The following is a 26,620-nucleotide window of genomic DNA, read 5'->3' on the forward strand; positions in this document are numbered from 1 at the left end:
CTGAGTTAATTGATAGGAATTAGGCCTACATTCTTTTACATGGACATTTTAACGTAGAGGCCAGTTTTGATATTCACTGAGAGCCGTGCTCTAAGCTGTCTGTACCTGCTTGTGATAGGCACTGAGTGTAGGCCCATGGCAAAACAGAATCTGGGGGTCAACAACTCTGTTGGAACTGTTGAAGGTCTAGCCTTGGTGTTTCACTTCAGTTGCCGAGGGTTCAGTCTGACATATCTGACCCATCACCCATTTACATGCATGATCCCCTAGAAATAACTTGCCAAGTACCTTTCTGTTTATATTTTCTATCCAAGTTTTAATCCCTTTACTCAGACTGATCTCCATATATTTTCCAAAAGTCAGATCAGTAATTTGAAAGTGATTAAGTGATAACATTACATCAGGGAAGCAGGCGATGAATTGTCACCACTTACCTTATATGTAACTTCTGCAGCAGGCGTGTAACTGAATTGTTACTGCTAAACTTCCAACTAGTTTCTGTCTAACTTCAGTCCAACGTTGTAACAAATTTCCTAAATGTCAACTATAAATCGCTAATTACCATAAAATGCAACTTCATAAATAAGAATCTAGTTCCTAATTGCCCATTTACAGTCTCATTCGTTGCTTATTGAGGTCTCATAATAATGTTTTCACACCACTCAACAAGTTTAGACATACTTATATTTTAAGACAACAATACTTTAACAAACAGGAACAGGAAAAAAAGTAACTTTAACAAAAGTTTTTGAAATGAAAACAGCATTTGTGTTAATACTTTTATATCTTGAATAATGCTCTGATGTCTTTAAAAAGGCGTCCAACCATTCCATCACAGTGATTTTTTGGCCAACCAGTGGTTCCACTCGACGAATCTGAGGTTCATTTTCAGAGCAGTGGGCGCTTGGTTCCCCCTGAAGCTATAGATGTCATCCTTATAAGTGCGCCAGGCTCTCTCAATGTGCTGTGTGTGAGACCCTGTCTGTGGATGCACAAAGTGTCGCTTATGGTTGACTTGATAATGGATGTAACCATCTTGCGACAGTCTTTGATAAGCTCTCCAACAGTCTGTGATGATCTTGCTTCCAGGCTTTACATATTTGTGCAGTGGGACCAACTCCTGCCTTGTTCTTCTCCTCACAGCTTCAGAACTGGCCTTCTATCACTTCCGCTCACTTCCAACATACCAAAAACCCAGGACCTCCTCCGCCATGTAGCCCCAAACCGGCCTCTTTCATACTGCAATGACAGAGATAAACAAAACAGTTTAAGAGGGAGATTGGCTCTATTCGAAATCGCACACAAACATATTCATACTAAGTATGTCGTAAAACTAAGTATGTAGTGCGTTCCAACTGCATAGTATGTGGATTCTGTATACTTGAGAAATACCCAGATGTATACTAGATAAGCAAGAATTTCTGAGTATGCCACGTGAGCTTACTGGACATACTCAGCAGCCAAAAAGATGCATTGTGTACTCTTCAGACTGGACAATGGCGGTAAAATAATTAAAACAGAACATGGTCATTAAAACATGGTCAACCAAGGCTCCACAAATTTCATTAGAGATAAACGTTGTTGCCCTTAATCTTCCTCATCCTTGTCTACATATAAAAATATGTTGTCAGCCATTTGCAGTGATGCTCATGGGCAGAGGAGCCATCTTAAAGATTGTGTGAGCCGGCCAATTCAGATGCGCCACATCATCGATGATGACCCGCCCTCTCTGACTGCCTGTCACATCAGCAGGAAGAGCACAGCATACAGAGTTGTGGAGGGCTGTGAAACCATCCATCCTCTGCACTCGCTTCACTTCTTCTCAGGGGGCTGGTGAAAGGCGGCAGCAGAGCGCCTCTCTCACAGTATCACAGGAACACATTCACATGGAGGAAAACCATGGCGGGAGATTATTTTAGACCAGCACCCAGTTCTTGGCCTTCTACAAACATTTAAAACCACTTATGCTGTAAAAACCGAACAGATAAACATAGGTGAGAGCGGAAAACAACAAGAGAGTAACCAACGTAACACAGTGCCAATTGAAGGGCAAAGTCAACTAAATGGTGACAAGGCCAAAACAAAGAAGCCGACTCAGTGGGACCCCCAAGTCGACCTCAGTCACCTAAGTGATGTACAAAGAGAGACTGTGAAACAGTTAGTGAGGGAGGAGTGTCATGCGTTTGCCTGCAATGAGGTTGACATAGGCTCAATTCCTTCCTTGAAGCTGCACATCACGCTACATGACACCACCCCAGTAAAGAAAACATACATGTCAGTTCCAAAGCCACTACACCATGAAGTCAAAGAGTACTTACAGGACCTGCTGAATCGGGGGTGGATAATTCAGTCACGATCACCATACGCATCACCGGTTGTATGTGTGAGGAAGAAGGATGGGACTTTAAGGTTGTGTTGTGACTACAGGGAACTGAACAGAAAATCAGTCCCTGACCGCCACCCCATCCCCCGAATCCAAGACATGCTTGACTCTCTCACTGGCAGCTCTTGGTTTTCAGTGTTGGATCAAGGGAAGGCCTATCATCAAGGGTTTCTGGATGAGGAAAGCCAGCCCCTGACTGCTTTTGTAACACCCTGGGGCCTCTACCAGTGGGTAAGAATCCCACTTGGCTTGAGTGCCGCCCCCGCAGAATTCCAGAGGAACATGGAAGAGTGCCTAGTTGGCTTGAGAGATGTCATGTGCCAACCATACTTGGACGATAACCTGGTGCACAGCCCAAGCTTTGGGGACCATGTCCGCCACTTGAGAACTGTGTTGCAGAGGTATCAGGAGCACGGGGTGAAGCTCAGTCCACGCAAGTGTGAAGTGTTCGAAAGGAAGGTGAGATATCTGGGGCGGATGGTGTCCGGCGAAGGCTACACTATGGACCCAGCGGAAGTAGCTCCAGTGCAAGCATTAAAAAAAAAGGTTCCTACAACTACATACATAATACATACCAAACTTCTCTAAAATAGCAAAGACTCTCTACCAGCTGCTCTCAGCACCTCCTGGGGGAACGCTGCCTGAGGAGTCAAAGAACAAGAGAAAGGTTGCTACAACCAGAAATAAAGGTAACCTTCCACCTAACACCCCCATAAACTGGACACATAGCCATCAGGAGACACTGAATTTTCTCATTGACAAACTGATTGAGCCTCCCATACTGGGGTACCCAGATCTCACACAACCCTTTATCCTCCATTGTGATGCCTCCCAGGAGGGATTGGGAGCAGTACTTTATCAGAGACAAAATGGTAAAATGGCAGTAATCGGGTATGGCTCCAGAACACTGACTCCACCTGAGAAACATTATCACATGCACTCAGGGAGGTTAGAATTCTTAGTACTAAAATGGGCCGTATGTGAGCGTTTTAGGGATTACCTGTATCATGCCCCTCACTTCATGGTACATACAGACAATAACCCCCTGACCTACATCCTTTCAACAGCTAAGCTTAATGCCACAGGTCATAGGTGGGTTGCGCAACTGGCAGACTACAACTTTTCTATTAAGTACCGACCGGGTAAGCACAATGCTGATGCGGATGGCCTCTCCCGTATGCCACTGGACATAAACAAAGTCATGGAACAGTGTACAGAGGAAGTGAGCCCTGAGGTGATCAGTGCATCTGTTCAAGGAGTTATAGTGCAGAAAGACGCTCCACCAGCCTGGGTAACGGCAGCTCATGTAGACTCCCTGGACCTAGTGAGTGATGCATGTTCACCTACCTTAGCCGAACCAGTAACGCCAGAACAGATTGGAGAAAGTCAAAAGAGAGACCCTGTCATTGGTCGAGTTCTGCAGTACAAAGAAAGCAGCCAGTACCCTTCTAGAAAGTTGCTGAAAGCTGAACCTGCAGGTGTAAGAGTCTTACCGAGGCAGTGGCAAAAACTGTTCATCAGTGATAATGGAGTCCTCTACAGGAGGTAAATGCCAGCTTGTCCTACCAACAGAACACCAGCAGACAGTGTTTCAGGAGTTGCACAAAGAAATGGGACATCTCGGGGTTGGGAGAACTCTAAATTTGATTCGGGACAGATTTTATTGGGCCCGTATGCATAGTGACACTGAACATTTTGTGACTCAAGTGTGTGAGTGCCTGAAGGCAAAACGACCACAAAAAGCGACTAGAGCCCCTTTGATATCCATTGTGACTACACACCCTTTTGAACTTGTTTCTATAGACTTTTTGCATTTAGAGGCCTGTAACCAAGGGTTTGAGTACATCCTCGTAGTAATGGACCATTATACTCGGTTTGCGCAGGCCTATGCTACGAAAAACTAATCTGCCAAGACTGTGGTTGACAAACTATTCAATGATTTTGCCCTTCGCTTTGGGTTTCCAGAGAAAATTCAACATGACATGGGCAGGGAGTTTGAAAACCAGCTGATGGCCCAGTTGCAGAAATGTTGTGATGTGCGAGGTTCCCACACCACCTGCTATCATCCACAAGGCAATGGGCAGGTCGAATGTTTTAATAGAACTCTACTCTCAATGCTTCGCACACTCACAAACACACAAAAGGCTGATTGGAAGAGTTCACTACCGAAGATGGTGCACGCATATAACTGTACCCCCAGTGGAGCCACCGGGTTCTCTCCATATTACCTGCTTTATGGTCGTTCCCCCCGTTTGCCAATAGACCTGCTCTTTAACCTACAGCCCAGTGAGACAAGGGAAAGTTATGCAGAGTATGTTCAGAACTGGCAAACCAGAATGCATCAAGCCTATAAGATTGCCTCAAAAAGGGCTGCCAGAGAAGCTTCCAGAGGCAAAAGAGGGTATGACAAAAGAGTTCATGGAGCTGACCTTCAACCTGGTGGACGAGTGCTTGTTCGTAACCTGTCAGAAAGAGGAGGTCGTGGGAAATTGCGGTCCTATTGGGAAAATAAGGTTCATGTTGTGAAGAGGAGGAGCAGTGAGAGTCCTGTGTATGAGGTGATACCAGAGGGAGGGGGCAAAAGTAGTGTGTTACATAGGAACCTCTTACTCCCATGCGATAGCCTGACGCTAGACAAACATGGAACGGATCCAAAACAGAAAAGGAGGGAAAATCCGAGACAGACAAGAACAAGGCAACATGACGCAAACAAACAAGTGGAGAGTTCAGACAGTGAGGACGTTGAGTTGATGTGTCGATTCCCACACTACCAGCAACCAAGCCAGAGAGCTGGAGGCCTAAACCCAGATGCAGAACCATTTGAGCCAGAATAAGTGGAAGTGGAGGCAGACATCATGGACGTCACATCAGGGGCAGGTGGTGAGGACAATGCTGCTGAGTCTGGAGAGAGTCTACAAGAGTCATCAGAGGAGGATGATCCAGGACCACAGCCTGCAGTCAGCTACTCTCAAAGGAGGAGACGCCGACCGAGGATGCTGACCTATGGAGTTTTGGGTGAGCCAACTGTGGTTGAGGTTGGTGTCGAGAATCTACACATGAGTATCCAGCCTCCAGTTTGCAACAGACTGTGGTGACCTTGGATAATAGAGGTAACAAGTTAGGGTCACATGACATAAAGACACAAAGATTGTGGGGTAATTGCGAAATGGACACGAAGAACTACACTGGAATTGAATAAACTGTAAGGGAGAGTCGATCCTGTGAGCACATACTGGACTTGTACTGTAAACCAAAGGGACTGGTAGCTAAATGAACTGTGGCCGAAATTTGAGTTCTGTTACATTTGAGTGTTGATCTGGACAGATTTGGAGTTTACTATGACTGAAAATGTGTGGTATATACTAACTGGAATGTACACTGTCATAATTACGAGAGTAATTAATGTCATATGAACATGAAGTGTCATGAAGAGTAATGCCAGGTTAATTCAGTAAGAAAGGTCAGTATGTGAAGTGGAAACACTGATAACTAAATGTCCGGAGACATTTAAAATTGAGGGGGAGAGTGTGGCACCATAAGCTATGTGTAGGTTCTTGAACAGAGTCATTTCTTGGATGTAATTTTAGATAAGAGAGTTTTAGGTAGGTTTCCTATGTGTACATTTGTGTTAGTGGGAAAAACTGTTTATTATGGTTAGAATTTAAGGTACAATGTTATTCATTTTCAGTGTCATTGTTATGCAGTTATTCCAGGAAAGCGCCAGTAGGTGTCAGTGTCGCTATACGAGGAGCGTATGCGCTGGGAGAGTCGCAGGGAAGTCTCGCGTGAGCGAGTGAGTTCAAGGAAAATCTCTGTGTCCCACACTGAAGCAGAAAACGCTGTGTAGCGATTGTAAACCTAAAGTCATGTTTTTGCGTTCTGCAGGTAAGCTGGTGATGTTATTTAGGTATCCGGGACTAAGGCCAGATTTGCGCTGTACTTCTCTGACATTGTGTTTTGTTCTGTAAGTGTTTATTAGCGACTGTATCAACTGTGTAAAGTTAGCTAGTTAGCAGCTAATGGAGGTTTACGGCCGCCATTGTAGTAGTAGGGGCGCGAAGCGGTAGCCTTGATAAGAAGCCCTCATATGCGGGAAAAACCCCCGTTACTCTTGTTAGCATGTTTTATGATTGTCTGTCCTTGTTGTATCGACTGGGATTTGAAGAAATGTGGTGTTATGCTGAACACAAATGATTTGTAGGGAAATAATAAAATATATATAAAATATATCACCCTAGTTGAGTTGAGGGGTAATGTAATCTTTCATTTTCGTGTATTAGTGTTCTGTTATCATTGTTTGTTGTGAGCGAGTGAGTTCAAGGAAAATCTCTGTGTACCACACTGAAGCAGAAAACGCTGTGCAGCGATTGTAAACCTAAAGTCATGTTTTTGCATTCTGCAGAAATTCTTCATTAGATGTGTAGCACCAGATTGAGCCTGTGTGACATCATTCTGTGCACCGCTACATTAGCATTATAAAAAAAGGCCCTAAAATGAAGCAAGAATTAATGTAAATGCGATTCACATTGCTGTAGGATATCAATCAAAGCCATTATATAAAATAACAAGATAAAACAGGATAAAAAAGTCATACAAAGATTGCAAACAGACTACATATGATACTGAAACGATACATTAAACATTTTTAAGGTTACCCAGTCAAAATATTGTTACTGATATCAGATGTGAAATTGATTTGAAGCAGTATATTTTTCACAGTGTGCCAGACAACATTTTTATTTAGTAAATCAGCAAATCCATTGTTTGGAATGATAATTAATCAAAAAGCCCTGATATCAGAGTAGATCATCTCTCCCTCTGCTGGCTTTACATTCCTTCTCTCTGCTTTGCCAGCTCTCCTCTTGGTGAAGGTTGGTGCAGAATAAGCCACTGAGTCCTCATCTCTCTGAGGAAATACATGGAAACATGTTATGAGGTGGCAGAATTTAATATTTACATATGTTGAGAGACAATAACTTTTCCAGCTGAATCTCTTCTTTATACCTTACCTGCTGACTTTGCTGATCACCACCGGCTGTTGCAGTGTTTGTTTGCAGAGCAACTGCAGCTGTGTTATAACATAAACACAAAGATATGAAAGATGCTGTAGGTTCATTTACACAAAGCAGTAATGTAAATCATGTGAAGTCTGCATTTGCAAAATACTGTTTGGTGGATTGATGCATGAGAAACTTCTGTTACCGTTGCAACAACCACACGTTTTTTTCTTGATGGTATAAATCAGGAAGGCAATAACAATCAGACTTATAGCCAAAGCAGCACAGAGCAGAATCAGAACTGTTCTCTCCCACATGTTGAGTCCTGAAACAATATGAAAAGGAGCAAATAATGAAAGTTTACTATTATTTTGATGTTTGAATGCATTAGAAACAAATGTTTTGCGATACATGATCTTAATGGATTCTACCAGATTCAAAATGAATGATTTTTATGGACATGTTCTGCTTCTCTGTTACCTTCAATGTCCAGTTTTGTTCCATGTCCAAATAATATCTCTCCACATGCGGCCACAGCGCAGTAATAAGTCCCAGCATCAGAGGAGCTGACCTTCTTAGAGAAGCTGTAGACACATTTCTGTGGAGAGCGAGCGTCAGGACTCTTCTCACATTCATCACCACTGTTTCCGTGAGCGAAAATGACACTGGGATGAGATCCATCTGATCCGGCTCTGAACCAGGACACACTGTGATCTCCTGGACATGTCTTGTTCTCAGAGTGAGAGAGGACTGAACACTGCAGAGTCACTGAGTCTCCTGGACGGACTGGATCAGATGGGGGGACGTGAATGACGGCAGTGATATCAGGTTCTGGTCCTGGGAAATACAAATGTGAAAATAAACATGTGATATTCACTTCAATGAAAAGAAAAGTAGTTAAAAATATGAATTCATATACATAAACTTACTTTCCTGTAAACTATGGAAACATGTACTACCTTTACACATACATTTAAATTTAACTGTGTGACCTGCTGTTATAAATGGTGTTTGATGTAAGCATGATGGTTAAATCTTTAAAGGAATGTGAAATGTCTGGTTGTGGTATTTTATTTACCTTTAATACTCAGAAATGTTCCTTTCAAAAATGTCATTTTGAGCTTGTCTACTTTTATACAGTAATAAACTCCAGTATCGCTTAGCTTTGTGTTATTAATATGCAGAACAAATGATCCAGGCTCTTGTTTTGATGTAATTCGAGGAGTCTCGTTAACACCAGAATAATTAAAGGAATATGTTCCTCCCAAGAATTCAGGCAAGTTTCCAGAAACAAGCCTGATCCAAAATAATTTTGCTGAATGATCAGATGTCTGGCGGGTACACGACAAAGTCCCATCATCTCCAACACCAACAGTCTTCGTCACAAAGATCAGATCATCTGTGCATCCTAAAAATAAAATGAAATGGAGCAGTGATTAACAGCAGAGATAGATTCATATATGCCCTGTGCTAAGTTGATGCAAGAAGATGACAATGTATTTGAAATATATATTGAAAAAACTTTATATACTTACGCCCAACTCTGAGCATCAGCAGCAAATAAAATACGACCAGCATTTCCTTGTTAATCCACTTGAGACAACAGTTAAATTAGACCGTATTAGAAGATGATTCACCTTAATGTAACCATATGAAGTGGGAGGGAACAATTTCAGAGCAATCTCATTGGTCTCTTGTTATGTTAGCCAATGTCACTGTACCACCACAGTGGAAATAATCTCAACTTTCCAACCTAAACACATGAAACAACAGCAACAGCAAGCTTTTGTTTCATGTTTCATGGTGGGTTTCTATAACTGACACTGAGCGTAAACACAACAGATGATTTGATGTGAACTACTGTAATCCAAAATAATCTGGTTTCCTTTATATTTTCACTTCATGTTGATGGATTTTTCAGCTGATATTCACCAATATGCTCACACTGTTCAAAATGACATGTCATTTCACCTTGTGGGGGTCATGAATTAAGAGAGTTTCCCTGAACAACAGGGGCAGGAGGAAGATCTTTAGTCTGTTGTTTTTATTGACTATATTACCATATTTTTGAATTGTAGCCTGATTTCCAGAAAGCCTTAAATAGATAGACTAGACATTCTGGTAACCTGGCAAATGTAAGTTCTGTACTCATATAAGTTTTCTCTCTGCTTTTGTTCTCCACCAACTCCTGACAGACAGAAATATCCGTCTCTCTTGCTGCTAAATGCTCCACTATGCTCACTAGCTGGCAGCTAACTCTGTCAGTCTGCTGTTTGGTGCTGTGCCGGTAGCGTACAGTCGGTTTATCAGAACTTTTTGCTGTAAATAGAGGTGTTTATTAACTGATAGCAGGTGCTATCTTTTCATTGATCCATGGATATTGTTCCTGTCCAACATGACTGACTAACTAATCATTGTTTGCTCCATTAATCCAATCACACTCACAATCAAATCAGAAGAAGTGAAACGATGTCTTTCCAAACAAAACCTCATGACCAGTGGTGATCAAATGTTCAATGCCATTTTGTTTTACAGCCTGGTTAAGGTTAGGCAACTAAACTACTTGGTTATGGTTAGAAAAATGTTAGAAAAAAGACGGCAAATTAAAGTCCCTGCAGATTAAAGTCACATACATGTTTTCATTTCTGTTGTTGAATTAGACCTCTTCTCACAACTGTGTGTGTGTGTGATCAAACTGCACTTGACTGACATATCTTGACCCTTCTGTTGGTTTTGTTGCACCTGTTAGAGTGGGACAACATACACCTTCATCATGCTCAGTAGTATATCAACTTCTGATGACAGGTAATTCACAGCGTCACTTCACCCGACTTCCACCTCAGACAGGGTAATTCACAACAGCTGTGTGGGTGTGCAGGGTCTTTAAAGTCATGGTCAGGCTCTTCACCATGCTAAATTGCACATTGCAGTAGTTCCTACATTGGCAATAACATTAGCACTGGATGCATGATGCACTGCAAAAAAGTACATGTAATTCCTTGAGAGACTGGACTCACGACGACTTTATGTCTTTCTGTTCAATCATTTACATTTAATGACTGTAGGATGTATAAATCGAAACTCAAGCCATTGTTACTGTTAAAGTGACACTAAACATAAAATAGTGACATTTCTGGTTATCCTGTAGCTTTGTGGCTAGAGCACGGCTTTAACCCTTGTATGGTTGGGGGTTAAATAAGATTTGATCAAAACATCATCTACTCTCTCATTTTATCACTCCCATCCTTTGATGAAAATAAGATGACAAAAACATGAGCTTTACAATAAAGCCACTTTTGTTCACTACATAATATATTACAATACAATACAATACATTTTATAGAATGTATTGAAATAGCCTTTAATTATCAATGTTTCACATGTAATACATCTCTAAATACAGTGTAAGAGCCTATGTTATGTCTCCAAATCAAAATTTCAAATAAAATAACTAATAATTCATAATAAAAACACCTATTCAGCCATTTGCAGTGATGCTCATGGGCAGAGGAGCCATCTTAAATATTGTGTGAGCCGGCCAATTCAGATGCGCCACATCATCGATGATGACCCGCCCTCTCTGACTGCCTGTCACATCAGCAGGAAGAGCACAGCATACAGAGTTGGGGAGGGCTGTGAAACCATCCATCCTCTGCACTCGCTTCACTTCTTCTCAGGGGGCTGGTGAAAGGCGGCAGCAGAGCGCCTCTCTCACAGTATCACAGGAACACATTCACATGGAGGCCATGAAGAGTTTCTGACCTGCATATTTTTATCTGAGGGAGGGAACTCATGTCAACCTGGGAGAAAACCACAAATGCACATTACCAAAACAGAGTGGAAGTTTGTTGCCTAACTTCAACAACTTAAAGATGTACAGAGAATGAAAACAGATAGACAACATATCTTTTTATATCTTTGTATCTATCCTTCTGGTTTGTGGCCTTCATCAGGGTCAACATGTTGCTGACCACAACCCAAAACACGCTGGTTTGACAACAAAGATGTTCTTAATACTAAAAGTGTTGCAGCAGGATTGTTGCAGTTTAAATCGATGCTTCCCTGACACAACGCTGTGTTCAGCCCGTGTACACATAACACACAAAACAAAAGCAGTAAATACTTTCATGTACTTTGTGTCCTGCTTTGTACCTTTACACACAAACAGACACATATAAACACACATTCACAGTCACCGCTGACAAACAAATGACGCATGGAAACTTCAGCATTGTTGTGGTTGGGCTTCACACTAAGGTGTGGACACGAAGGGTCTTTTCTCTCTCTCTCACTCTCTGTTTTAACCTCAGGAGGCTGTACTTGTGCTGCTCTTTTACCTTTTTAAAAAAGGCAAGTGGAATAACACTAAATTATTGATTAATATCAACATCACAACAACTTACAGGAGTAGTTAAAGGGTGCAGGGTGTTGGACACACACACCCACCCAGTCACGCCAAGTCATGACCATTTTTCATCCCACTTTTTTGCCGTTTGCTGCTTTTCATTGGTAGTTGCTGTCAGAGGGGGGAGGTGCTAATCATTCACTGGTCCCACCCTGGTTCTTTTTAAGTGTGATCTTAAGTTACATTGACCTGATTATCTGCAAATAGGTTTAACAGCTTTGCTAAGGTCACTTGGCACAGTGATGGACTTGCAGCCTGTCCAAATAAATGCTGAATAAATCAATATTTACATTAAAATTAAAACAAAACTCGAACTAACATGATGATTTGATATTTTAAGATTGCAAATGCATATGGTTGTAATGGTTGCATCTTTAAAAACACAAGAGACATTATTTGTACTTTAAATGAGCATGTGAAGAAGAAAGTAAAACAATGATTTCAATGTGTTCAAGTAAAATTAGCCCGCTGAAGCCTCATGTAGCTCTTCCCTCACTACACATCCTGTTGAAGCCCATAGTCAGGTCTGTTCTGAGTAAACAGCCTTGATGATTGGTCAAAGGGCGGAGAAACGGCCCACCGCAGCTTCTGTCAGTGTAGCTGTTGCATGTGGCTTTGCTTGTTGTTCTCAGGACAGACATGCAGAATGCCTTTACAAAGTGCTGTGAGACCAGAAAGACGGCGGGGGTTCATTCATTTGAGTTGTTGCCTCCTGATATTTTTTCATACTGTATATTTTCTCAACACATTTTTAACAAAAAGAGATTATTTGTGTCTACAACATATATGTTTTTGTTTGTCATGCTTCTGTCTACAGTTGAGTGATGTTGTGGTGGACAGATACACAGCAGGTCACTGTGAAAACCACTGACTGTCTGTCTGTTAGTCTCTCCCTCTCTTCACCACTTTGTGTCTCTGTGCACACGTGACAAAAATATAGTGAAACCAAAGCTGACTTTTTTCACAGCAGACATTTAGACGTGTTAAACATGTGCAACTAGTAACATTATTAATAGCTGCATTGCTAGAATGGCCCATCCTCAATGTCGTTTGTCTTTTCCTGCTGTGACAAGTCAAAATGTCTGTTGTGGAAAAAGGTCTGTGAACCTGATGAAGAAAAAAACCTGCTCAAGAGTGCCTGCAAGAGTTTCAAGATTTAGTGTTAGCAAGATTTATCAAGAAAACAAAACATGTAATATAAAAGATGGTCAGACTTGTGTCAGGGGAAAAACAGCAAAACTGGTGATGCTAATCAAGTAAACATGTCAGCAAAATCCAAAATATTGTTGCTCTCGAGTTCACTGCCAATATAGCAGGGGAGCCTTGTGTCTTCTGTGTGTAAAAACTTGAGCAGTTTAACTTCTTAACTTCAGCATCTTAACCACTGATCCACGCAGCTGCCTCTGCCATGTATTTCTTGAGTCACTGTGTACCAAATTTCACTGCAGTCCATTTGTGTTTTCACTCAACACCAAAAATGTCAACCTGCTGATGGCACTTCATAAAAAGTTGTGGGATCAAAAAACATCCTCTGGAAACCTTGACTGTCCATACAAAATGTTGTTGCAGTCCATCCAACATTTGTTGAGGTTTGTCAGTCATGATCAAAGTGTTGGACCGACCGACAGAGCAACAATAGAAGCCATAAAGCCACAAAACTATTGTGGTGAAAATAGATATTTAACAATATATATAACATTATATAAATTGCTATTAGTGACATATTGTGTATTTGCAGGATAAATCCAGTTTATTCTGCTATTGGCCTCTTTCTCTGTTCTTCTGTCCAGGTCGACCTTCATCTTTGTCTGCCTTTGACTTTGTTGTTATTCTCTGCATCAAACTGTAACAGTCACACACAAACCAAATAAGCCCCAAAGCATCTCAGAAACCAACTTCATACAAATAATGTCACCAAGCCACCGTCAGTCACTGTCAAGTCTCTGCTGTTCACTAGAACTCAATATCAAGTTTAAACAGATCCATATATATCACCTGAACGTTTAGGCTACACCACAATCATGAAATCATTTTTATAGGATGCACATAGTCACTCAGTTTATCTAATGATTGTTGCATTGCATTGATACGTTGATACAGCCATAAAACTGCCACAAAAGAGACAGAAAGAAAACCGTCCTCAACCCTCCGTCTCTTTCAAGTTGAATCTGTCAAAAAGCTTTTTTGAGTGTCAGCATTATAAAAAAATGCCATAAAATGAAGCAAGAGTTAATATAAATGCAATTCACATTGATGTAGGATATCAATCAGAGCCATTATATAAAATAACAAGATAAAATAGGATAAAAAAGTCATACAAAGATTGCAAACAGACTAAATATGATATTAAAATGAAACATTCAACATTTTTAAGGTTACCCAATCAAAATATTGTGACTGATATCAGATGTGAAATTGATTTGAAGCAGTATATTTTTCACAGTGTGCCAGACAACATTTTTAATCAGTAAATCAGCAAATCCATTGTTCGGAATGATAATTAATCAAAAAGCCCTGATATCAGAGTAGATCGTCTCTCCCTCTGCTGGCTTTACATTCCTTCTCTCTGCTTTGCCAGCTCTCCTCTTGGTGAAGGTTGGTGCAGAATAAGCCACTGAGTCCTCATCTCTCTGAGGAAATACATGGAAACATGTTATGAGGTGGCAGAATTTAATATTTACATATGTTGAGAGACAATAACTTTTCCAGCTAGCACCGCTGCCCTCCTTAATTTCTAATAGACAAATGTTTGAACATCTGTGGCAAAATAACATCAGGGATGTCTGGAGAGGACTTAAGAAGATCTCTGGACATGGAAAAGGTGAGGGGAGACACCAGGACAGTGGAGACAGGGACTGGGCTAACCAACTGAACCTGTTTTTCATCAGATTCGATTGGGACATTGAGGAGGTGGAGAACTACAAATTCCTGGGTGTTCTCCTGAACAATAAACTGGACTGGTCTGACCACACTCAGGCCCTGTACAAGAAGGGTCAAAGCCACCTCCACCTGCTGAGGAGGCTGAGGTCCTTCGGTGTGTGCAGGAAACTGCTCCGGACTTTTTATGACACTGTGGTAGCTTCGGCTATCTTCTAAGCTGTGGTCTGCTGGGGGGGGGGGGGGCAGCACAGACAGGGACAGGAGGAGGCTCAATAGACTGATTAGGCGAGCCAGCTCTGTTCTGGACTTCCCGCTGGACTCCATTGAGGAGGTGGGGGAGAGGAGGATGTTAGCCAAGCTGACATCCATCATGGACAACACCTCTCACCCCCTGCACGAGACCGTGGGGGCCCTGAGCAGCTCCTTCAGCAGCAGACTGTTACACCCACGGTGTAAGAAGGAGCGCTACCGCAGGTCGTTCATTCCTACGGCTATAAGACTGTTTAACTGCACAGAAATCTGCACAATTTGTACATACTTTATATTTTCCGTGGATATATTTATTTTTGTCCCCCATATTTTTTATATCTGTATTTATTATTTTTATATTGTTTTTCTTTTTAAAAAAAATACTTGTAATTCTTATTGACACGGTGCTTGTCTGCTGTGTGTTTCTGCACCTTTCTGTCTTTGCTGCTGTGACTTGTGAATTTCCCCGCTGTGGGATTAATAAAGTCTAATTCGAAGTCTTCTTTTCATGATTTCAAAACTTCTTTGTTTGTTTACCTTAAATATACTTGCTCTTGGTTTTATATTTTCAATTTCATTTACCTTAATTTTCAGTCAATAAGTAGTCCAAATATTTAACTACAATGTTTTTTGGCCTGTTCATTTATTTTATTTTTCGATTATTGTTCGTACTTATGACACCGTATGTGTACGTCCATGTTGATCTTAGTATGTTAATTGTTTTTGTGTCGCTAGATTGTTTAATTTATTATCAGCATTATTGGCAATGAAATGAATGTGTGTGTGTGTGTGTGTGTGCGTATGTTTGCGTGTGTCATTGTGACGGTCACAGAATTCTGTAGCGGCTTTGATGTCTTATTGCATCAACCGCCATTCTAGAACCTTGGAGAAGTTGCCCTTAGTGACACTCAGTCAGTCACAGCTTCAGAAGTGAAATGCAGCTGGACGAGACAGGACGTGGATTTCATTTAGGAGGAAACAATGACCAGGACAGATCGGCAGGATGATTTTCAAGGAAGAGAGGAGCATCTGCTGAGTGAATGGACAAGAGGAAACCCCAGGAAATTGCTTTGGGAAGGGATTACTTGGCGGACAATATGCAGAGGAGGAACAACTAAAGCGACCAACTCTTCTTTCAAGGCGCGTATGGAAATGTGAGTACTATTTTAAGATATACTTGATGTGAACGTATCCTTTAAGTTGGATATAACAGTAACCAAGCTGTTTGTGTTTGGCTAGTGTTAAGAGCATTCAATTTTATGCATTTGCTTGAGTTTGGCGTTAGAGGAGCAAGATTGTGTGTATTCCCATGATGGTTCTTATGAATAACAATTACAACTTCTTAGTTAGTCTTTTGTTGGAAGTACAATACAATTAGAGATTTTGGAAGTAATTACCTGGCAGTGTAATGTAATCGACAGGAAACCTTTCAGTATTTAAGTGGCAATACGCTTTCGGTTTTGAATTGTGGCATGTTGGTATAAAAGGTTAGCATTAGGAAATGGAAAGTTAAGATTTAAGGACTTTATCCTTGACAAACTACTCGGCTGAATTCCAAAACCCAAAATGAAGTGTGAACATTTTACATTCGTTGTGCTGCGTGACATATTGATTGTGGATGTTATTGCATATCAGTTGAAGTTTTGCAGTCATTGTCCTGCTTGACATATTGATTGTGGACGTTATTGCATATTAGTGCAACATATTGTTGTATGGGTGGCGTTTTGGAGGTTAGCATGTGAGATTAGGAAATTTGAATCATGAATGTGGGCATCACATTCCCAGTCTCGAATGCTGACTTTCAAAACGGAGAGCTTCACTTCGAAAAGCAGTTGTGAAGTTTTGCAGCAATGTGCTGCGTGACATATTGATTGTGGAAGTTATTGCATATTAGTGCAACATATTGTTGTATGGGTGGCGTTTTGGAGGTTAGCATGTGAGATTAGGAAGTTTGAATCATGAATGTGGGCATCACATTCCCAGTCTCGAATGCTGACTTTCAAAACGGAGAGCTTCACTTCGAAAAGCAGTTGTGAAGTTTTGCAGCAATGTGCTGCGAGACATATTGATTGTGGAAGTTATTGCATATCAGTTGAAGTTTTGCAGTCATTGTCCTGCGTGACATATTGATTGTGGAAGTTATTGCATATTAGTGCAACATATTGTTGTATGGGTGGCGTTTTGGAGGTTAGCATGTGAGATTAGGAAATTTGAATCATGAATGTGGGCATCACATTCCCAGTCTCGAATGCTGACTTTCAAAACGGAGAGCTTCACTTCGAAAAGCAGTTGTGAAGTTTTGCAGCAATGTGCTGCGTGACATATTGATTGTGGAAGTTATTGCATATTAGTGCAACATATTGTTGTATGGGTGGCGTTTTGGAGGTTAGCATGTGAGATTAGGAAATTTGAATCATGAATGTGGGCATCATATTCCCAGTCTCGTATGCTGACTTTCACCACGAATAATTTCTTGGACCAGCTCCTTGTTGTGTTGTTATATGCCTAGACTAGTAGACTACTGGGGGATTTCCCATGATGCACTGAGCTCTTCTTTTCTCCTCTCCTTCTCCATTTTTACACCCTCATGTCCCACCAATGTATGTTACTAACTTTGTATCTTCCCCAGAGCTTCCTTGTGCTTTCTCGTCTCACAGTTTACTGAGGATCGTTGTCCTGGTATGCCTGGCTGCTTTTGCCCTGGGCCTCCTTGACTCTCACCGCTGCAATTTCTATTATTAGTCATATTTCTATTATTATTAGTTTTTTCTACCACTGTTGTTGCTATGCATCTCTGTCTGTCTGTCTCTCTGTCTCTTTCTCTCTATGTCTCTCTTTCCAACCCAACCGGTCAAAGCAGATGACCGCCCACCTAGAGTCCGGTTCTGTTCAAGGTTTCTGCCTGTTAAAAGGGAGTTTTTCCTTGCTGCTGTTGCCATAGTGCTTGCTCATGGTGGGAACTGTTGGGTCTCTGTAGTAATATTCTAGAGTATGGTCTGGACCTGCTCTATATGAGATGACTTGATTTGAGTTGATTTGGTGCTGTATAAATAAAATTGAATTGAAAATTGAATTGTGCTGCTTGACATATTGATCGTGGACATTATTGCATATCAGTGTAACATACTTGAAAGGTTGAATGTACACTTTTTTTATGATCAGTGATACAGAAGTATAGAAGAAGTATTGCATATCTGAGGTACTTACATTTATACTACCAAACTAAGACATTTAAGAATAGACTGTACATCACAAATCAGAAAGATGTGTCCCCCAAATCTACATGTAGAGTAGGACATAAGGGCTAGAGTTATAGGAACAACAGTCTCTGGGCCTTCTTCTCAACGGAGTGGATGCAAGTCTCGCACTTCAGGCCATGAGAGATAGTACATCCCAGGAACCTGAAGGACTCCACAACCAACGCAGTGCTGGGCGGTTCCTCCTGAAGCCCACTGTCATGTGGAAACAGGAAGTTTCTCAATGACACTCTGAGGTGGTGTACTGTTGGTCTCAGGGAATGTATTCTTTATTATTAAGTTTGACTAATTTTGATTTTGTTTCATTTATTTATTGACAGACTGACTTACTGATTTATTGAATGAATGTGTAATTGCTTATCACATTCACAGGGGGCTTATATAAAAATATGTAGTCAGCCATTTGCAGTGATGCTCATGGGCAGAGGAGCCATCTGAAATATTGTGTGAGCCGGCCAATTCAGATGCGCCACATCATCGATGATGGCCCGCCCTCTCTGACTGCCTGTCACATCAGCAGGAAGAGCACAGCATACAGAGTTGGGGAGGGCTGTGAAAGCATCCATCCTCTGCACTCGCTTCACTTCTTCTCAGGGGGCTGGTGAAAGGCGGCAGCAGAGCGCCTCTCTCACAGTATCACAGGAACACATTCACATGGAGGCCATGAAGAGTTTCTGACCTGCATATTTTTATCTGAGGGAGAGAAGTCATGTCAACCTGGGAGAAAACCACAAATGTACATTACCAAAACAGAGTGGAAGTTTGTTGCCTAACTTCAACAACTTAAAGATGTACAGATAATGAAAACATATAGACAACATATCTTTCTATATCTTTCTATCTATCCTTCTGGTTTGTGGCCTTCATCAGGGTCAACATGTTGCTGACCACAACCCAAAACACGCTGGTTTGACAACAAGATGTTCTTAATACTACAAGTGTTGCAGGAGGATTGTTGTTGTTTAAATCGATGCTTCCCTGACACAACGCTGTGTTCAGCCCGTGTACACAAAACACACAAAACAAAAGCAGTAAAAACTTTGTGTCCTGCTTTGTACCTTTACACACAAATAGACACATATAAACACACATTCACAGTCACCGCTGACAAACAAATGAAGCATGGAAACTTCAGCATTGTTGTGGTTGGGCTTGACACTAAGGTGTGGACACGAAGGGTCTTTTCTCTCTTTCTCACTCTGTGTTTTAACCTCAGGAGGCTGTACTTGTGCTTCTCTTTTACCTTTTTAAAAAAGGCAAGTGGAATAACACTAAATTATTGATTAATATCAACATCACAACAACTTACAGGAGTAGTTAAAGGGTGCAGGGTGTTTGACACACACACCCACCCAGTCGACCCATGACCATGTTTCATCCCAGTTTCTTGCCGTTTGCTGCTTTTCAGTGGTAGTTGCTGTCAGAGGGGGGAGGTGCTAATCATTCACTGGTCCCACCCTGGTTCTTTTAACTGTGATCTGAAGTTACATTGACCTGATTATCTGCAAATAGGTTTAACAGCTTTGCTAAAGTCACTTGGCACAGTGATGGACTTGCAGCCTGTCCAAATAAATGCTGAATAAATCAATATTTACATTAAAATTAAAACAAAACATGAACTAACATGATGATTTTATATTGTAAGATTGCAAATACATATGGTTGTAATGGTTGCATCTTTAAAAACACATAGACATTATTTGGACTTTAAATGAGCATGTTAAGAAGAAAGTAAAACAATGATTTCAATGTGTTCAACTAAAATTAGCCTGCTGAAGCCTCATGTAGCTCTCATGTCAAGTCTGTTCTTCAGTTGAGGGATGTTGTGGTGGACAGATACACAGCAGGTCACTGTCAAAACCACTGACTGTCTGTCTGTTAGTCTCTCCCTCTCTTTACCACTTTGTGTCTCTGTGCACTTGTGACAAAAGTGTCGTGAAACCAAAGGTGACGTTTTTCACAGCAGACACTTAGACGTGTTAAACATGTGCAACTAGTAACATTATTAATAGCTGCATTGCTAGAATGGCCCATCCTTAATGTTGTTTGTCTTTTCCTGCTATGACAAGTCGAAATGTCTGTTGTGGAAAAAGGACTATGAACCTGATGAAGAAAAAAACCCGCTCAAGAGTGCCTGCAAGAGTTTCAAGATTTAGTGTTAGCAAGATTCATTAAGAAAGCAAAACATGTAATATAAAAGATGGACATACTTGTGTCAGGGGAAAAAAAGCAAAACTGGTGATGCTAATCAAGTAAAATCCAAAATATTGTCGCCCGAAAGCATCTCAGAAACCAACTACGGACAAATAATGTCACCAAGCCACTGTCAGTCACTGTCAAATCTCTGCTGTTCACTAGAACTCAATATCAAGTTTACACAGATCCATATTCATCACCTGAACGTTTAGGTTACACCACAATCATGAAATCATTTTTATATGATGCAAATAGGTACTCAGTTTATCTAATGATTGTTGCATTGCATTGCATTGATACGTATAGGAGAAGTTAACAGCCATAAAACTGCCACAAAAGAGAAAGAAAGAAAACCGTCCTCAACCCTCCGTCTCTTTCAAGTTGAATCTGTCAAAAAGCTTTTTTGAGTGTCAGCATTATAAAAAAAAGGCCCTAAAATGAAGCAAGAATTAATATAAATGCAATTCACATTGCTGTAGGATATCAATCAAAGTCATTATATAAAATAACAAGATAAAAAAGGATAAAAAAGTCATACAAAGATTGCAAACAGACTAAATCTGATATTGAAACGATACATTAAACATTTTCAAGGTTACCCAATCAAAATATTGTTACTGATATCAGATGTGAAATTGATTTGAAGCAGTATATTTTTCACAGTGTGCCAGACAACATTTTTATTTAGTAAATCAGCAAATCCATTGTTTGGAATGATAATTAATCAAAAAGCCCTGATATCAGAGTAGATCGTCTCTCCCTCTGCTGGCTTCACATTCCTTCTCTCTGCTTTGCCAGCTCTCCTCTTGGTGAAGGTTGGTGCAGAATAAGCCACTGAGTCCTCATCTCTCTGAGGAAATACATGGAAACATGTTATGAGGTGGCAGAATTTAATATTTACATATGTTGAGAGACAGTAACTTTTCCAGCTGAATCTCTTCTTTATATACCTTACCTGCTGACTTTGCTGATTACCACCGGCTGTTGCAGCGTTTCTTTGCAGAACAACGGCAGCTGTGTTATAACAAGAACACAAAGATATGAAAGATGCTGTAGGTTCATTTACACAAAGCAGTAGTGTAAATCATGTGAAGTTAGCATTTGCAAAATACTGTTTGATGGATTGATGTATGAGAAACTTCTGTTACCGTTGCAACAACCACACGTTTTTTTCTTGATGGTATAAATCAGGAAGGCAATAACAATCAGACTTATAGCCAAAGCAGCACATAACAGAAACAGAACTGTACTCTCCCACATGTGGAGTCCTGAAACAATATGAAAAGGAGCAAATAATGAAAGTTTACTATTATTTTGATGTTTGAATGCATTAGAAACAAATGTTTTGCGATACATGATCTTAATGGATTCTACCAGATTCAAAATGAATGATTTTTATGGACATGTTCTGCTTCTCTGTTACCTTCAATGTCCAGTTTTGTTCCATGTCCAAATAATATCTCTCCACATGCGGCCACAGCGCAGTAATAAGTCCCAGCATCAGAGGAGCTGACCTTCTTAGAGAAGCTGTAGACACATTTCTGTGGAGAGCGAGCGTCAGGACTCTTCTCACATTCATCACCACTGTTTCCGTGAGCGAAAATGACACTGGGATGAGATCCATCTGATCCGGCTCTGAACCAGGACACACTGTGAACTCCTGGACATGTCTTGTTCTCAGAGCGAGAGAGGACTGAACACTGCAGAGTCACTGAGTCTCCTGGACGGACTGGATCAGATGGAGGGACGTGAATGACGGCAGTGATATCAGGTTCTGGTCCTGGGAAATACAAATGTGAAAATAAACATGTGATATTCACTTTAATGAAAGGAAACGTAGTTAAAAATATTAATTCATATACATAAACTTACTTTCCTGTAAATTATGGAAACATGTACTACCTTTATACATACATGTAGGAAAATTTAACTGTGTGACCTGCTGTTATAAATGGTGTTTGATGTAAGCATGATGATTAAATCTTTAAAGGAATGTGAAATGTCTGGTTGTGGTATTTTATTTACCTTTAATACTCAGAAATGTTCCTTTCAAAAATGTCATTTTGAGCTCGTCTACTTTTATACAGTAATAAACTCCAATATCGCTTAGCATTGTGTTATTAATACGCAGAACAAATGATCCAGGCTCTTGTTTTGCTGTAATTCGAGGAGTCTTGTTAACGCCATCATAATCAAAGGCAACTGTTCCTCCCAAGAATTCAGGCAAGTTTCCAGAAACAAGCCTGATCCAAAATAATTTTGCTGGATGCCAAGATGTCTGGCGGGTACACGACAAAGTCACATCATCTCCAACACCAACAGTCTTCGTCCTAAAGATCAGATCATCTGTGCATCCTAAAAAATGAAATGAAATGGAGCAGTGATTAACAACAGAGATAGATTCATATATGCCCTGTGCTAAGTTGATGCAAGAAGGTGACAATGTACTTGAAATATATATTAAAAAAACTTTATATACTTACGCCCAACTCTGAGCATCAGCAGTAAATAAAATACGATCAGCATTTCCTTGTTAATCCACTTGAGACAACAGTTAAATTAGACCGTATTAGAAGATGATTCACCTTAATGTAACCATATGAAGTGGGAGGGAACAATTTCAGAGCAATCTCATTGGTCTCTTGTTATGTTGGCCAATGTCACTGTACCACCACAGTGGAAATAATCTCAACTATCTTTCCAACCTAAACACATGAAACAACAGCAACAGCAAGCTTTTGTTTCATGTTTCATGGTGGGTTTCTATAATTGACACTGAGACATTTTCCTATATATTTTCACAAAAGGTGGATGGACTTTTCAGCTGATATTCACTAATATGGTCACGTTGTTCAGGACAGAGGACACACACACACACACACACACACACACACACACACACACACACACACACAGACACACACACAGACCACCCTTCCGTACATGTCATTTTACCTTGTGGCGATCATGAATTAAGAGAATTTCCTCTAACACAAGGGGGAGGAGGAAGAGACTCTATGACACAATACAGCACATTTTTGTGTTGTACATCTTTATTGTGTTGTTTTCATTCAGTCTTGTATTACCATATTTTTTGGGGGTTGTAGCCTGATTTCCAGAAACCATAAAATAGATAGTAGGTGCTATTTTTGATTGGATTCCTGGGTATTGTTCCAAAATGAAAACACCTGTGTTGGTGGGCAGGGCCTTTAAAGTCAGTGGCTGGATGTGTATAGATACATAGTAGTATGCAGTATGAAAACTGTTAAATGTATTCATGTTGCAGTATGCTAGACCAGGCTGGTTTCCGGTTTTGGAAACTGGAGCCACTCATATAAATGACTACATAAAAGTGGTCATTTTACAGAATGTATTAAAATGTTTTTTAATTATAAATGTTTCATGTGTACTACATCTCTAAATACGGTGCAAGAGCCTACGTTATGTCCCCAAACCCAAAATGTAAAATACAATAAATAATAATAGATAAAAATATGTAGTCAGCCATTTGCAGTGATGCTCATGGGCAGAGGAGCCATCTGAAATATTGTGTGAGCCTTCATGTCAACATGGGAGAAAAAAATGTACATTACCAAAACAGAGTGGAAGTTTGTTGCCTAACTTCAACAACTTAAAGATGTACAGAGAATGAAAACAGATAGACAACATATCTTTCTATATCTATCTATCTATCCTTCTGGTTTGTGGCCTTCATCAGGGTCAACATGTTGCTGACCACAACCCAAAACATGCTGGTTTGACAACAAGATGTTCTTAATACTACAAGTGTTGCAGCAGGATTGTTGTAGTTTAAATCGATGCTTCCCTGACACAACGCTGTGTTCAGCCCGTGTACACATAACACACAAAACAAAAGCAGTAAATACTTTCATGTACTTTGTGTCCTGCTTTGTACCTTTACACACAAACAGACACATATAAACACACATTCACAGTCACCGCTGACAAACAAACTACGCATGGAAACTTCAGCATTGTTGTGGTTGGGCTTGACACTAAGGTGTGGACACGAAGGGTCTTTTCTCTCTCTCTCACTCTGTGTTTTAACCTCAGTAAGCTGTACTTGTTCTGCTCTTTTAACTTTTTTAAAAAGGCAAGTGGAATAACACTATATTATTGATTAATATCAACATCACAACAACTGACAGGAGTAGTTAAAGGGTGCAGGGTGTTGGACACACACACCCACCCTGTCACGCCAAGTCATGACCCACTTTTCTGCAGTTTGTTCATTTGAGTTGTTGTCTCCTGATATTTTTCAACATGTTTTCCATTAGTGCGCGTGGATTTTGGCAGTGATAGGCCGTTATACTCTATCTTGATGAGACATTGCACATTCATGAGAGCCCTCTTTTTCTCATACATGTTTACCTGTAAGTAAGTTCTCCACATGTCTTGATTTTCTGTGTGGTTTTGGCCACATTTCCTCTTGCCTCTCCTCTGCAACTGTCTCTCTCAAACCTACAGGTTACCACCTATGCTGTAGCTAACATTATTTCAAATGTCCTCTTTTACTCCTCTAACTGTTGATCTGAACATCCAAATTCAGACAAAGATTAAACCTTTTTGAAAATGTGTCTGTCCTCAGGATATGTACGTATGTATGTGCTGGTAGAACATACAAAGTGAAAAGCCTTTAAATCCACACATACACTGTGTCAAAAGGAACACAGAAGTTAAAAGACTTCCAGTACTTGTTTTTAACTAAACACTGAACACAGATCACAGGTTTGAATATAGGGCGAAGTTCACTTTCTACATTTCAGCCAATCACTATGATTTCCACTTTGTAAACCTTGATAGATAAAATATCATTTCACAAACTAGATAGTAGGTTTGATGTTGAATGTTGGAGTCATGTCCAACTACAGCGTCCTACTGCAGCAGGAAGTATTGAACATCGAATTTCAGACATTACAAACTATCATTTGCTTGTTACCATCACCAGTTGCCTCTGATCAAAGCACTTCACCTCTGACCGAACTGAATGTGTGTGTTTAACTGTAGTGCCAAAAACTGAATGTGCTGAAAGTATTTTGTGTGTTTATCTGTGTCCTTTAATGAGAGGAGGACAAAAATCACACCACTATGACAGAAGTAACCATATAGGTCAGCTGTGGATCAATCAAATGATCTGGTAAATATGTGGCGGTGTGTGACGGTGTGTGTAGTGATCCACATGTGGGTGTGTGGTAAATATTCTGCCTACCATTACCCTTTTTATTGATCAATTCTTCTGAACACGACACATAATATTATACACATAACATACAAAAAATTGAATAAACTGACTGTTGAGAAATGACATAAAAAAGTGTGTTAAGTGTTAAGCTCACTGTAAAGTCACTGAAAAGCAATCCTGCCACCACTCACCACCAATCTGTGAGATATTTGTCATTAACACTATGGATACACTCCATATTATTATATTTTTGCAGGATGGTGAAGCAAAGGCAGTGAACTATGCAGCGCTGGATTTCTCCACAAGTGAAAAGTGGGAAGAGGAACAAGCAAGAATACACAGCAGAGTGTGTGTACTCTGGTGTTGGAGCAGATTACCACAACCAGCAACACTCCTCGGCCTGCGCACTGCTGCCCAAGCCTCTACAGAGGGCCTCAGCTCATGTTAATGTGTTCACATGCAACATTTTATTCCCAACTGAAACTTCATAATCAGGTGAAGTTGTTGGTTTCTTAAAAAAGTTTTGCACTCAGCTGATTTTGAGGGAGAGCAGCAGCTTTCCAGTTGCTTTGTTAATTCATTGCCACAGCATGTGTGCCAGTGTTTCTGTAAGGTGACATGTTGTCAGTGTCAATGGACTGTTTGCTTCTGGAGTTTTGTTGAAAATGGATATAAAGGACCTGCATCTTCAATCGTTATTGATAAAAATATGTTGAAGGGGAAATTCATCTTTAGAAATTTTATTTGTAGATATGTTCCCATTTAACAGATACAAAATGCTACAAGAGAAACTTGATAAACTCTTATTTTGTATTATTCAAATATTAGTTTCAGTAGCTCTGAATCCTTCTCTTTGTTTGGAAATCTCCAGATTATCCAACGCTTGTCTACACAATGACAGATCACAGCAGTACCAAAAAAACTTTTTTTTATTGACATAGTTTGATATCGTTCCAATTCATGTTTACAAATGGTTTGCATGGTCACACAACAAAAACAAAAAGGCAAAAGCAGCATGCATACATTGTGCAGACATTAATTTACAACAGG

At 40.4% G+C, this 26,620-nt stretch overlaps 4 protein-coding genes across 4 annotated transcripts in view; all 4 read right to left on the reverse strand.

Moving 5' to 3' along the window:
- LOC139291662 (uncharacterized) overlaps positions 1 to 1,213 on the reverse strand; it is a 36,634-nt gene extending 35,421 nt beyond the window's left edge. The window contains exon 1 of the mRNA XM_070913764.1: positions 1,177 to 1,213. Within this exon, the coding sequence (XP_070769865.1) occupies positions 1,177 to 1,213 (37 nt within the window). The remainder of the gene's footprint in view (positions 1 to 1,176) is intronic.
- The window catches only part of LOC139290956 (uncharacterized), a 247,986-nt gene that overhangs the window by 194,847 nt on the left and 26,519 nt on the right, over positions 1 to 26,620 (reverse strand). The window lies entirely within an intron of this gene.
- LOC139291664 (signal-regulatory protein beta-2-like) lies at positions 7,164 to 19,542 on the reverse strand. Its single transcript, XM_070913766.1, has 6 exons — positions 19,524 to 19,542; positions 8,459 to 8,788; positions 7,861 to 8,217; positions 7,586 to 7,705; positions 7,393 to 7,451; positions 7,164 to 7,289 (listed from the first exon to the last, which is right to left on the reverse strand). The coding sequence occupies exons 1-6, from the start codon at positions 19,540 to 19,542 to the stop codon at positions 7,164 to 7,166; spliced, it is 1,011 nt and encodes a 336-aa protein (XP_070769867.1).
- Positions 21,092 to 24,753, reverse strand: LOC139291665 (signal-regulatory protein beta-2-like). The gene is made up of 4 exons (XM_070913767.1): positions 24,603 to 24,753; positions 22,393 to 22,722; positions 21,771 to 22,147; positions 21,092 to 21,217 (listed from the first exon to the last, which is right to left on the reverse strand). Exons 1-4 carry the CDS (start codon positions 24,751 to 24,753, stop codon positions 21,092 to 21,094), a joined length of 984 nt encoding a protein of 327 aa, XP_070769868.1.

The sequence above is a fragment of the Enoplosus armatus genome, chromosome 10, assembly GCF_043641665.1.
Source record: "Enoplosus armatus isolate fEnoArm2 chromosome 10, fEnoArm2.hap1, whole genome shotgun sequence".
Taxonomy (NCBI): Eukaryota; Metazoa; Chordata; class Actinopteri; order Centrarchiformes; family Enoplosidae; genus Enoplosus; species Enoplosus armatus.

Coding starts and splice junctions, on each gene's coding strand:
- LOC139291664 (XM_070913766.1), bottom strand. Junction 8,218..8,458: donor AACATTTCTGAGTATTAAAG/GTAAATAAAATA, acceptor TGTATTTCCCAG/GACCAGAACCTGATATCACT. Junction 7,290..7,392: donor GTGATCAGCAAAGTCAGCAG/GTAAGGTATAAA, acceptor GTATTTCCTCAG/AGAGATGAGGACTCAGTGGC.
- LOC139291665 (XM_070913767.1), bottom strand. CDS start 24,753: ATGTATGAGAAAAAGAGGGCTCTCATGAATGTGCAATGTCTCATCAAG. Junction 22,148..22,392: donor AACATTTCTGAGTATTAAAG/GTAAATAAAATA, acceptor TGTATTTCCCAG/GACCAGAACCTGATATCACT. Junction 21,218..21,770: donor GTAACAGAGAAGCAGAACAT/GTCCATAAAAAT, acceptor GTATTTCCTCAG/AGAGATGAGGACTCAGTGGC.